Source organism: Wolffia australiana, chromosome 1, assembly GCF_029677425.1.
Source record: "Wolffia australiana isolate 7733 chromosome 1, ASM2967742v1".
In the NCBI taxonomy this organism is placed as follows: domain Eukaryota; kingdom Viridiplantae; phylum Streptophyta; class Magnoliopsida; order Alismatales; family Araceae; genus Wolffia; species Wolffia australiana.
Genome location: NC_135835.1, coordinates 4,029,087 through 4,042,039, shown reverse-complemented (window position 1 = coordinate 4,042,039; position 12,953 = coordinate 4,029,087). Strand labels below are relative to the sequence as shown.

Sequence of the window (12,953 nt, the reverse complement as noted above, 5' to 3'; positions counted from 1 at the left end):
GAGAGGAGAGAATGGGGAAGATGAGGGGAGCCTTGTTCTTGGTGATGCTGCTTCTGGTGCTCTCTCCCTGCTGCTTCGGGTACCGGCCATGGCCACACAATGGGTTGCCGGCGAGGCCGCCGACGAAGACCGTGGTCTGCCCTCGAGACTCGGTTAAGCTGGGGGCGTGCGCGGCGGTGCTGGGTTTGGCTGGGGTGATGATAGGCGCGGCGCCAAAGGCCGAGTGCTGCTCCTTGCTCGGGGGGCTCGCCGCCGCCGACGTAGCCGCGTGTTTGTGCGTTGTTGCCAAAGAAACCGTCCTCGGCATCACCACTGAGTGGTCCGTTGCACTCAGCCCTGTCATCACTGCCTGCAACGCCAAGATCCCCTCTGGTTTCACATGCGCCTAGAGAGAAATTCTCTTATTTCTCAAATCTCAATCTAGTTTTATCTCCTCATCCCGTCGTCCTAAGGCTTTCTTTGCTGTTGGGTTTTTGGTTGTAGTCTATTTATTGTCCTTGGCAAAATGCCCATTTTCCTCTTTCGAAAGTAGGCAGACAGATCCGAGGAAGTGAATGAACAGAGTGTTTTTGCTGGGTTTCTAACATCAAAGAATAGCACGTCTGTCTCTGAAATGGCCCATTATGCATAATGGGGCTGTTAAAGAGTGAGGCCCAGAAGTTGTGAGGGCAGTACCAACAAAGAGCGCCCCTTGAGAGATGAATATTAATGAAAAAATATAAGACGTAATCGGCAGCTGCAAACCTCAAGCTGCTACTAACCCATCTGTAGTTCATATTTATGCATATAGAGAGAGATGCAGGTGAACAAGTGGGAGACAGATATGTTGCAATCCAACATTAAATTTGGAATTTGCAGCAAAGCACCCACCTCATTTTTCCCCTTAATATCTATAGAGATGGCTGCAATTGCCCTTGGGAGATCTTGAGCAGGCTGCTGCAGCCAAGACTCAGAAAGAGGGTATCTTAATTAACTGCCCATGAACAAGAGGAACAGAGAAAATGAAATGGAGGTCAGGAATCGTCGCTGTCGCTGTCGTAATTGTCACAAAGCGAGGAGAGTACTGAGCTTCTGGCTTCTTCAGCTGGCTTCGGCGTCTCGGATACCTTCGCTCCGTCGGCCGCCATCGGTCGAGGCTTCTTGGCCACCGTCACCAGCGTGGATGATAGCCGAAGCGTTCCTGCTCGTGGCCCCCGCGAGGTTTCTTCTGGTAATGAGAAATTCAGAGAAAATTTGCCTGGTAAGTAATGGATATTTTGTTCACACTTGCAGACTAAATCTCTCTACATCCTATGAAATGATCATAATTTATATAAAAATAGGATTTCTGATGAGATGTACCATCACGTTTGGGGAGAGAAGTGGCGCTAGTCAAGACATCTGTAGGATTTCGGACGGCCTCTTCAGAATTCTTTGCCTTGTTCTTCTTTCCCTGCATTTAACAACCACATTCAGCCATCAGCAAGAGTGTTATTTCTTAGTGAAATCTGAAATCTTCAATAAACAAACAAGGGCGGGGGCCGAATAAATAAATGTAATATGAATTAACAACCCCACAGAGCGACTATGTGCCCCGGAAGAAAAAGTGAGGGAACCTATAGATTTGCGAACATGTCAGTCATTCATGAACAAACACGAACGAGAGCACAAACAGGGATTTTTAACACAAACACGTTGGTATGTTAGCCAGTTTATGAACAATTCATTAATTAAAGCGAGAGAGTGTGTGAGAATGAGGGGCTAAAGAGAGAGAGAGAGAGTTGGGTGAGTGAGAGACGGAGAGAGACATTGTGGCGAGCTAGAGAGACTGAAAAAGAGGGGTTTAGAAAGAGAGAACTGAAATATAAGTTTAAATGATGTACAAAGCTTCATCCAAACTATCCAGACCGCTGTCCAGAAATGACCAAACTAATTTTATCAAACACTTTCCGTCCCATGAGAGAAATCCAAAACTAGTTTTCCTTGGGAATTGATAATAAACAGGGAAGAAAGTTATAGCACTCAAAATAATGAAGAAAAAAAATCAAGTAGGGATACCTCAAAGACGTCCTCATTCAGATCTACACCATCGTCATCTATTCGACGGACCAAACCCTCCAAGTCTCGATCCTGAATAAACTTCACACTTTAGACGATCACATCTTAATTGGATCAGCGAATATGATAAATGATTATGGCACGGCCTGCACTTACATGGTAATATTTTCTTATTAGTTCTTCATCCTCTTCCCCAATTTTTTTCTCCTGTCACAAACGAAAAGGAGAATGAAAATAAAGGATAAGCAAATAAAAGAACCAAATATAATATACAAAAATATCGGTACTTTGAGGCATGAAGTTCCTGCTTTCTCAAGCAGCTCCCACAAATATCTGAACAAATAATTAAGATCAATGTCGAAGGCTAACCTCTATATCTGCCGAACGCTTCAGGGCCTCAAGCATGAGATCTGAGCTGACAGTTGCGTGTCTCGACTGCAGAAGCAGAAACCTTAGTTAGTAAAATGTTTGATAAAAATATAACATTAGATGATGACTATGATGCGGAATTTTGTTTATTAGTTGGTCCCTACCTTCATTGACTTCATTTCTTCCAGAGCAGCTAGAATATCCATGTCCATTTTTGAATCCAAAGCTCTATTCTCTAAGGACTTCATAGCATCACCCATTTCATCAGCTTCTCTTTTTCTCTTCTCATTTTCAACTTTCTGGTTGATCGCACAAAGAAAAAAAGAAGTTAGATAAATTTATTTGAAAAAATAAAACAAAAATTCGTCCAAAATGCAAAAGAAGAAAAATAACACCTCGTCTTCATCTCGCCAAGGCTCAAAATTTCGTGATGCACCGGACTCAACAACATAATCGTTATTCTGAGGATCCGTCTTGAACGTGAGCTCTGCCGAACATTTGGTACACTTGAAATAGAATCTGAATACTTGAATTCCCAGATATGTCTGCAAAATACAGATACACACACAAGATTGATCATCGATGAAAAAATATTAATGCGAAAAAATAAAAAAAATTGTCCACTCCCTTTATCCCCTGACCCGAGTGAAGATCTTCCATTATCAATTTCGAGAACATCGTGTATAAGGGTAAGGCGACGATTATACAATAAAGTTTTCCGGAAGTTACATTTGTAGCCCGGTTTGCATATATGAATTCGGAAAACATAATTTCCCGTGATTCGACACAATACCAAAAAAGGGTAACGCCAATCTTACCTCCCCGACTGCGTCCTCCTTGCGAGAATTGAACTTGGTCCCCTTGTAAATGTAAGTGCCGCAAGTGTTGCATCGGATGCTCATGGGCAACATCATGCGCACCTTGATCTGCTGATTTTTTGGTTGTCTCCTCCGTGGGATCTTTGCCGGATCGAAGTCTGGTGGATAATACTTATTCAGGACCTTCCTTTCACCCATGATTCCCTTTTCTCCGACCTCCTCGACCTCTAACGAAGCAGAAACTTAGTGATTGGAAGAGAACCCTTCTCCGATTCGTCGTTCTTCGTCAGAAACTGAACTCTGGAGATTTGTAGGCGGGCAGAGAGAGACTGCAGGGCAACGCCGAGGAAGGGCTGCCGACTACGAACCCTTCATTCTTCTCTCTCCATCAGTGACCGTATTTATAAGGTTTCCCAAAAAAGATTGGATGCTTTCATATATATTTTAACAGAAAGTTTATTGGCTGGTCTCTGAAAATGATTTCATCTTCATTTACATAAAATGGACATTATTATACTTAAAACGCATTATTGATGCTAAATGCACACCAATATTATACAATGAAAAAAGAAGATGATAAGGAAAATTAATAAGTTAGTTCAAGAATTAGAAAGCTCTATTACAAAATATGTTGCAATGCTTGAACTGTTTCAGGTAGATGCTTACAATAAATGCCTGTTGTGTCCTCATTTAAGTAATAATTTGTAAAATATGGGCGAAGAAACTTTCTTTTTTTTAATTCTTAAATATGGGTGGAAACACTGTGATGATCTACTATAGAAAATAATATTATCTATTTCTACTCTAACTAGAGTGGCGTGGCTCTAAAAATTCTTTTTTCTAATTTTATTTTTATGTTTTTAAGTAAATAATAAACATTTTTTTCTTTTGAGGATGGATTTATTATTTGCATGACTCAAATTTGTTTTCCATACATATGACACAAAGTAAACATATATATATTGTATAGTACGGAAAATGAAGATGGTGTATTTGTTTTTTTATGAGTAATGCATGGCAATTAAATTTATATCATTTAGATAACATTCCAAACATATTCCAAGTTAATTCCTTTAACCTTCCACATTAACTTAAAATGAAACCATCTAAAACTTATTCATCCACACATAAAACAACCCTTCTCTCAGAGCTAGGTTATATAATAAAACTTATAGCTGCTTGGCAAAGAACCAATACAACTCATGAACCTTAGAATGCATTGGGATATGTGAATTCATATAAGGATTGATACATGTTTGATCTGAACCCTAATCTCATCAAGGTTCTATTGTTTTATTGCGAGACTTACTCTTCGTATATCATATCAGTATTTCTTGGCACAAATGTTGGTCTTGATTGATTGCCCAAAATTAATATAGTCCGCATAATTCATAGAAATTGAATTATACCACCTAAGATGATCACATCACATTATGGGAAATTGATTCCACTCTCATTTTTCTTCCTGGAAGAGTATCTTCAAGTCATTCACAACCTCAATCTCCAGACAAGTCTATGTGGTTGTTGGAACGATGGATCTCCACTTGAACTTTTTCAATCCTCCTTGAACATCCTCATCTTGATCTTCCCACTGTCATGTCTCACAAGGAGGAGGATTCTGTGAAGGGAGAGAAAGGGGGGGATGCCAAGATCTGGCTGATATGGAGACCTAAAATGGGTGCCCCCTCTATTTATACCTAATTTGGAACTTTCCCAGAAGTCCACAAAATTTATGTATATCTACCGGTGTCCATAGATCTTGTGTATGTGACTCTCTAAGCCCATATATTAGTTTAACGAATAACTTTACTAGCCCAATAACATATATTGGAAAACTTATAAATTAACTACATCAATATTTTTATATATATATATATATATATGTATTAATTATCACATTAACCAATTAATAGATTAAGCCTACAACATATTGGGTGCCAAGACACACCTCATGCTCTAGAGGATACATAGCAGTACATGAACTCTCACATGGAATCGTTAACGTCATCAATTACAATATACATATAATCCTTCATTTGTGCGAGAATCCCGAATGACTTAAGGGATGGTTAACTATCAAACTCTAATCCATCATTCCACTTAGTATTGATGTGTACCAAAGATCAATAGGGAACATCTTCGCTAATATCTCCACTACCCTTGCGATAGATTTAATGTGTCTTCTTCATCGAGTCAATCTCCTCCTATATCAAGAACATACAATCCCATCTCGATCTCTTAATCATCTTTGTGTAGTTTTTAGAATATCCTAGCAAAGAATATTTTGAATCCATGGTTACAGACTCATAATTCATAGTCAAACTTAAAGCCCTCCATGCACAAGATGTCTTTGGTGTTAGATTTTGGGGTCTTGATTGAGTTACAAACTATTCTCACAACAGGAGAATATGAATGGAATCTAAATAAAATTCTAAAACTAATGAACAAATCACATGTGGATGTGTTAGATCCATTATTTATCTATTCCTCTAGACCTATCCACACAATCCAAATTTGATCACTTCAGTAGTGGAGAGTAGCTAAGGGGAGAAGGGGGAATGAGGATGGGGCACATGAATAATTTTGGCCAATATGAATTTCATTTATGGTCTTCCTCTATTTATAATTAATGAAAATTTTTCATAAAACCCTTATACTTTAAGTATATATTTTCCATATCCAAAAGAACATTTGTGTGTGATCTGCTACTCCCATGTATTTGTCAAGTTTACGACTTCATTGGTAAGATAAACTTTGTTGGCCTTCCAAATTAAATATCTATGTAATCATAAATATTATTAAATCACATGTTGATCTAATCCAGTCGATAAATTGAGTTTTCAACCCATGTGTTGCCAAGCTACACGTCATGCTCTAGAACATACAAACAAGTGTCTTAAATCACTCATGAGATTTTCTATTAGTTGTTACCACGTACAAATAACCCCTTATCTACTTAATACTCCTAGAACAACTTGGGTTATGGTTAATTTAGAAATCCTAATTATCCATCCAAGTTAGCACAAATGCATTGGAAACTCAATGGAGAACTATTCTATGATATTGTAATACCTTGGCCAAGGACTTTACCAAATCATCTTCCTTGACTTGTTTCCTCCTATACTGAGGGATGCCAATCCCATATCGAACACTCAATCATATTGATAAACATTTTGTTTCACTGGAGCTAAGATAATTTAGAATTCCACGAATAAGAACTCATATGTCAAGGTCAAAGTGAAACCTTCCATTCACAATACATATTTGATCTATCAATTCTAAGGACCACTTACAAAATCATGATGTGAATCAAACTGAATGATAATTTGGTATAATAACATTCACGGATCCATAGGATCAATTCAATGAACTCTTTTCACTTAAGAACTCCGACTATCTATCCTTAGTGTCTACACATTGATGACTACATGAAAGATGATAAACTCAAAATTTGGGTAAAATATTTTCGTTGATTTGAGTTTAATCAATAACATTTATAAACTATTACTCACATAGATGTACTAGATAGTGGATGAATATGGTTTGTCTACAAAGGGAACATATATAGGGATTGGACTACCTATATATAGTGAATCAAATCAGACGAGAAAGGATATGTGGAAATGAACTAAACGAGTGATAATGAGAGAGTGGGATAGAGGATGACATGAAGAGATGATGATAATAATAGATTATGACTATGGGAAAATGATAAGAATAAATGTTTAAATTAAGGTTTATGATTTAAATGAAGGTTTAAAGATGAGACATCATGGAGATGATGGGATGAGATATAGTGGTGAAGGCAGTGGAAGTAGAGGTTGAGTGAAGAATGAGATGGAGGAAGATAATGGTTTAGGGTTTATTAGATAAATAGAGAAGGAAACACATGATGACACACATGGAACGTGAAGTGGATAGTGGATGATATGCAATGCAATTAATAATTAACAATAGTTGATGGTGGATAGTGATGATGTAATGCATATGGTCTACCTTAGTGAATGTGTTGAAGATGGATCAATGTAAGGCAATATGCTAAGCTTAGATCCATATGTCTCACTAGGATCAAGGCATTTTATTAATGCAGATCAGCCTCCCCAATTATCTGTTTAATTTCTCCAAGAACCAAATACACTAATAAAAACCTTGATGGACCTTCAACATCACACTCTTTTTCAATCTGCCTCTCTAGGATGAAATGAGTTTAAACATGTCTTTTACAAAGAGTAGGGGCTCAATTTATAGGTCCAACCATGTAAATGGATAGCCAAAATAAACACAAAGCTACCCTCAAAATTAAGCCCTGAAGTTGGATGATTCATAGCTGTTGATTCAATCCAAAGACTTCTCTCTCCTCATTCTCGTTTGTGCGATCATGTCATTTTTAAGGTTTGTCTTTATTATGTCATGCCACAAGTCACTTCCTGAAAAAGACAAAATAAACCATAACCGTATATTAACATAATAATATTATGAATAAGAAAAGGGTGTGTGACATGGTGGCACACTAGTACACTCTCTAAAATTCTCCAATTAAAAAGTGATGCATCGACGTCAAATGTAAATGTGGCGCCATGTGTCTCGTGGCATGTCATTGGGTGTAGCCAATTCTGACCAGTCAAAAGAGCGTAATTATAAAATAATAATTTGTATAATTATTTACAATAAGTGCCATAATGGTTTCACTTTTAATGCTTGGATGTCGCCAATCATTAATATTAATTTTTCAGATAATAGCCATTTGATGAATCAAATGACAACATGTGGCGCGACAACAATAAAACCTTAAAATTGCTTGTAAGTGAAATACAATTGAATATAAAGCCCAATAAATGAATAAACATATGTTCCGACCTAGAAAAGTCATGTCTTTGTGAATATAATGTCAAAAATTCAGGAAAATATATCCTGACTCAAAAAAATATTTTCTTTCAGAATATGACATTAAAAATTCCTTAAAGAGTTTAACATCACAAGATTTAAAAGATCTCTCTAAAAATGGATTTAATCGTTTTAGATTGGTAACCGGTTTAATGCAGATTAACATGAAAATATCATCATATTAACCTATTATTACTAACTATTATCATTATACTAGCTCAATAGTGGATTAGAGGGCTACATATCAATATTTCACATTTATTAGGGGAAGCTTGGTTGCCTGGCAAAGAATGAAATAGAAGGTGGTGGCCCGGTCTAGCTCAAAAGCTGAGTTTTGAAAGGTAGCCCGCGCAATAAGTAAAGCTCTCGAGCCAAAAGGCATTCTAGAAGATTTGAAGTTGTTTCAACAATAAGATATTCCTATGTATTGTGATAATCAATCTGCGATCGCCATCACACAAAACCTTGTTGTTGATGATTGAACCGCGTGTTGGGTTCTAGAGGCCTTGACATGGAGGAAGAAATCAAAATGATTTGCAACAGAAGACTTTAGTGAAATTGAACGACATCATTAAAATCATTGAAACAAAGTACATCTTCATGGTCCAAATTCATGATTCCTTGGATATCGGAGTGAGACGAGTCGAGCTGCACAAGTGTGCAGTCTCTAGACATATCCACGCGGTCCTCGACACATTAGATCTCCTCCTTCTCATTAACGAACCCCGTTCAATCTCCGTCATCATCGGAAGTGGAGAGGAGTCATGGGAAGAAAGGAGAAGAGGGGTAAGGCCCCTGAACAATTCTGGACTGGGTGAATTTCATTCAGGGGCCTTCCAATATTTATACTAAGTGGGTACCTTTCATAAAAACCCCCAAAACTTAAGTATATCTTTCGACGTCCAAAAGATCATTTGCCTGTGACCCTCTAGGCCCATGTATCAATCTAATTAACAACTCTATTGTTCTTATAAATTAATTAAATATATCATCATATAGATTAAATAATGTCAGATTGATTTAACCTAATTGATAGGTTGAGTCTCCAACAAGTAGGGTGCCAAGCTACACCTTGTGCTCTAGAAGATACAAATAAGTGTGTATCGACTCACTCATGGAACCTATTTGTCATCAGTTACCGTGTACGTATAATCCATCATCCACTTGATACTCCTTTGATTACTTAGGGTATGGTCAACTGTCAAACCCTATTCGGTCATTCGAGTTAGTATTGATGCATTCTGAAATCATTGTAGAACTCTTCTTCGACATTTCACTGCGTTGGCCAAGGACTTCATCGCACTGTCTTCCTTGAGATGACACCTTTTATACTGAGGGTGGACGATCCCATCTTGGCCAGTCAATCATCTTCATCAACTTCTTGATGTACCCAAACTAAGACTATTTAGAATCCCATGATTAGGGATCCATAGATCATAGTCAAACTATAACTGTCTGTCCACAAGACGTCTTTGGTGTCTCAGGTCTAAGGAACACCTATACAATTGATACGTGAATCAACCGGATTGGCAGTGTAGTATAATAACATTCAGGGATTTCTACGGATCAATTCAATGAGCTCTTTCCACTAAAGAGCACCCACGATTTATCCTTAGTGTCTCCACACTAATGTCTACGGGACGGCCATACTCTTCATATGAGTGAGGCTAGATAGTGCTATTCTATCCGGATACTTCGATGTCCTTCTCACTATCCTTCAATTAGGAATGTTTAAAACACATGCTTAAAAACTAGTAATCTATGTATTATAATCTCATCATATTTCACTATGTCTGATCATGTATTCATGGACTTCATTATAAGCATCCCACATGCACTATAATGAATATTTTCTATTAATTAACGTGGAACGAGATATGGAAATTTCTTATTGGCTTGCCGGCCACATATATTTCCATCACCAGGCACATTGAAATAGATAGACACTTATTAAAATAAAAAGCTGGGATCTAAGTTGGGCATGAATGACATCCATACCCATATTGCAGGAGAGTATTAGTTTGTACTACTTTTAATGGGCACGAGTTATAAGTGGCCCACAATTTCTATTTTTTATTTTTTTTGAATTTTCTCTTTTGATGAGCCCATGCCTTCTATGCGTAACCAATATATATACATGTTGAAGGAAAAAGATAATAAACTTTTGGTGTTTCTTCTAGACCTGTCCAAACCCTAAATAATGTGGACACAAAAGGAGGATGCTGAAAAAATCAGCAGTTTGATCTGTATCGTGGACCATGCTCTATCATGATGACGATTGATGCTCACCATCCATGTTTAAGTCCATGTGCCCTCACACGCTCTGCCCATTAGGGTAGAAAGTATGTCATTCACTCATGGACAACACACCGAATTGATCGAGAAGATGTGGATCACAAGATTCCATGTGAATATACAGTAAAATAACTTTTTAATGATTTCATTATTGATTTATTTCAAATATTAATCCAAATCTCAAGTTTCAGGCACAATAGTTTTTGAGGTGACTTAAAAAAAATAATATTTATGTTTTACCCTTTGTGTTCAAAATTTTGATTTTGGAGCTAATGATATAAACCTAGTTCCAGGGTGAATTAATCCTGTTAAATATTTATCTATAAGCAATTGATATATTTCAGAATATAATTATTCTATTTATAAATATTTCAGATATCTAAGCCAAATCTCTAACTTGCCTATCAGGTAGAGCCTTAGCATTATGGTCCTAAATAACGACTAGTGGTAGAGATGGAAATAATATTTATTAAGGTTTGCAATAGCCCCTTATTCATTATTGTCACATTTTTTATCCATACACCGATCCCATTACAACTGTAAAATCCAAAATCATTGAGAAAGATCACAAATGTCAGTGTTTAGTGGGCGAACAGTCAATCATATATGGATAAGGCAAAATCAGGTATTTGAGAAATGACTGGAGGTATATAATCTTAATTAGAAATTTTGATATCGGGCACAATGAAGAAAAGTTGAATAAATCAACTAGAATTTTATTGGCCAAAAGAGATGAAGTTTTCATAACAATTGAAATGATAAACCACTGTTTGAATCTACTTATATACTGTGATAGTATCTGTTTGAAAATTTTGATTTTACTTTAAATTAATTGTAAGCACACTAAACTTTATTGCTGAGGAAATGCTTGAATCTACTTAGTTTGAATATTAAGAAGCACACAAAATTGGATCACTGTCTTTATGTTAATTTTGAAAAATTAAAGATCCTCCATTCTGCTAGATATTTTTCCATTGTTACTCAATAGATTTGTCTCATTTTGGATCCAATTGAATCCCTTGAATCGAAACACTTAAAGAAATTCAAAATGTAATTTTTAGGGAAAACAATCATAATTTCAAAAGGTCAATATCAAAATAGGTATGTCCAAAATAGGCTCTTATCGATCAGCCGATAGATAAGATGTTATGGATGGGTGGAGGATATAGATAATCCATCATTCAAATTATGGGTTAAACATAATATAGGCTTAAGATATCAATTCTTGAAATTAAAAAAAATTATATAATTTATTATTTGGCTCATTGATGGACTAACATCACTCTAGCCATTCTTATAATTTTAGGTAATTGGTCATTAGTAAATTTTAGGTCAATATTCATAATATTAACTGAAAATCGGAATCCACTTTTGTATTTAAGGATTTTTTTAAAATATCACACAAGTATATATTGTATGAGCGCCCTTTATCTTATATGTTAAGACCATAAAAGTTGAAAATTTACAAACATATCCGTAAATTTGTAAAAAATACTATATCTCAATAATTTTAAAATTTGGAGTTAATAATATGGTGTAATAAGTAATTTAATCGTAATATGGTCTATGCACTTTGAAGTTGTTTTAGCGCTTATGATTCTCTCTCCTCCTCGTGCTACCATCTTTCATGCACTTCACAAATACCTCATTAAGTTTGGATACAAAATATCATACTCCTTATCATGTCGTATGAATGGAGTATATTTTGTGATCCACAGTTTTCTTAGTATTTGAGTTAAAGGTTGAAATTGTTTATGGATGTGTGAAAAGTCAATCTCGAAGAGGAATAAAAACCATCATTGTGTAATAAAGGATCTACGCTGAAATATTTACAGGTCAACACAAATCATTCTCATTCAATATCGATTTGGACAGAGCAAAATTATATCTTCCCATATCGATTTATAATTTTTCCATTCAACTATTTTTATAAAACCATTTCTTAAGCTCTTCTCATCTAGTCTCAAACTTGTCTTTTTTTCTTCTTAAGCGACGGAGCCGTAGACAGAAAATTGAGCTCCGATCCACGAAATAACTTGAACCATGGACTGCTCCTATTCTGTCATAGTGTTGGGTATGGGAAAACTCTTTTAAATGTTTTACAACATCTACGACATGCTGCTAACGTTATCTCTAATATCAGGGAGCTGCATGGAAAACTGACAACCAAAACTACCCCACGAGCTATCAGACTAAAATAGAGATATCACAGAATAGAAACCCATTCGGCATACCAGCCCTTCATAGCATGGAAGCATGGCGAATGGAAGCCCATGAAATGCGGCAACAAATAGCCAATCCCTGGATTAAAAACCATCCTTTTTTAAGAACAGGTTCTCGTTTCCCTTGACCATCCGGAATCCTTGTTGTGCCGTTCCCTCCACCCGTTCTATCCCTATATACGAATCCTTGTCTTGAACGTTGTAAGTATCTCGCTTTGCCTAACTGGGTTTTGAGTCTTTGAGCGAATCACATCAAAGGAGAAGCGCACGCAAGAAAGAATGGCCTCGGGTCTGAAGTGTATGATCTCCATGTTCTTGGGTTTCTTAC

The 12,953-nt window shown here is 36.6% G+C and overlaps 1 protein-coding gene, 1 long non-coding RNA gene and 1 pseudogene across 2 annotated transcripts; 1 reads left to right on the top strand and 2 right to left on the bottom strand.

Moving 5' to 3' along the window:
• Nucleotides 1–11: 11 nt before the first annotated feature.
• On the top strand, nt 12–389 carry LOC144713899 (putative lipid-binding protein At4g00165 pseudogene; annotated as a pseudogene).
• A 316-nt stretch (nt 390–705) lies between these two features.
• Nucleotides 706–3,605, bottom strand: LOC144702521 (coiled-coil protein (DUF572)). Its single transcript, XM_078574574.1, has 8 exons — nt 3,225–3,605; nt 2,802–2,951; nt 2,571–2,705; nt 2,407–2,472; nt 2,194–2,244; nt 2,038–2,109; nt 1,342–1,432; nt 706–1,207 (listed from the first exon to the last, which is right to left on the bottom strand). The coding sequence occupies exons 1-8, from the start codon at nt 3,420–3,422 to the stop codon at nt 1,014–1,016; spliced, it is 957 nt and encodes a 318-aa protein (XP_078430700.1). The 5' UTR covers nt 3,423–3,605; the 3' UTR covers nt 706–1,013.
• Nucleotides 3,606–7,383: 3,778 nt separating this feature from the next.
• Nucleotides 7,384–12,753, bottom strand: LOC144713989 (uncharacterized). Its single transcript, XR_013584208.1, has 2 exons — nt 12,638–12,753; nt 7,384–7,651 (listed from the first exon to the last, which is right to left on the bottom strand). It is a non-coding gene; the product is annotated as an uncharacterized LOC144713989 (long non-coding RNA).
• Between the last annotated feature and the right edge of the window lie 200 nt (nt 12,754–12,953).

Coding starts and splice junctions, on each gene's coding strand:
- LOC144702521 (XM_078574574.1), bottom strand. CDS start 3,422: ATGGGTGAAAGGAAGGTCCTGAATAAGTATTATCCACCAGACTTCGAT. Junction 2,473..2,570: donor AAGAAATGAAGTCAATGAAG/GTAGGGACCAAC, acceptor CTGCTTCTGCAG/TCGAGACACGCAACTGTCAG. Junction 2,110..2,193: donor TAATAAGAAAATATTACCAT/GTAAGTGCAGGC, acceptor AAGTTTATTCAG/GATCGAGACTTGGAGGGTTT.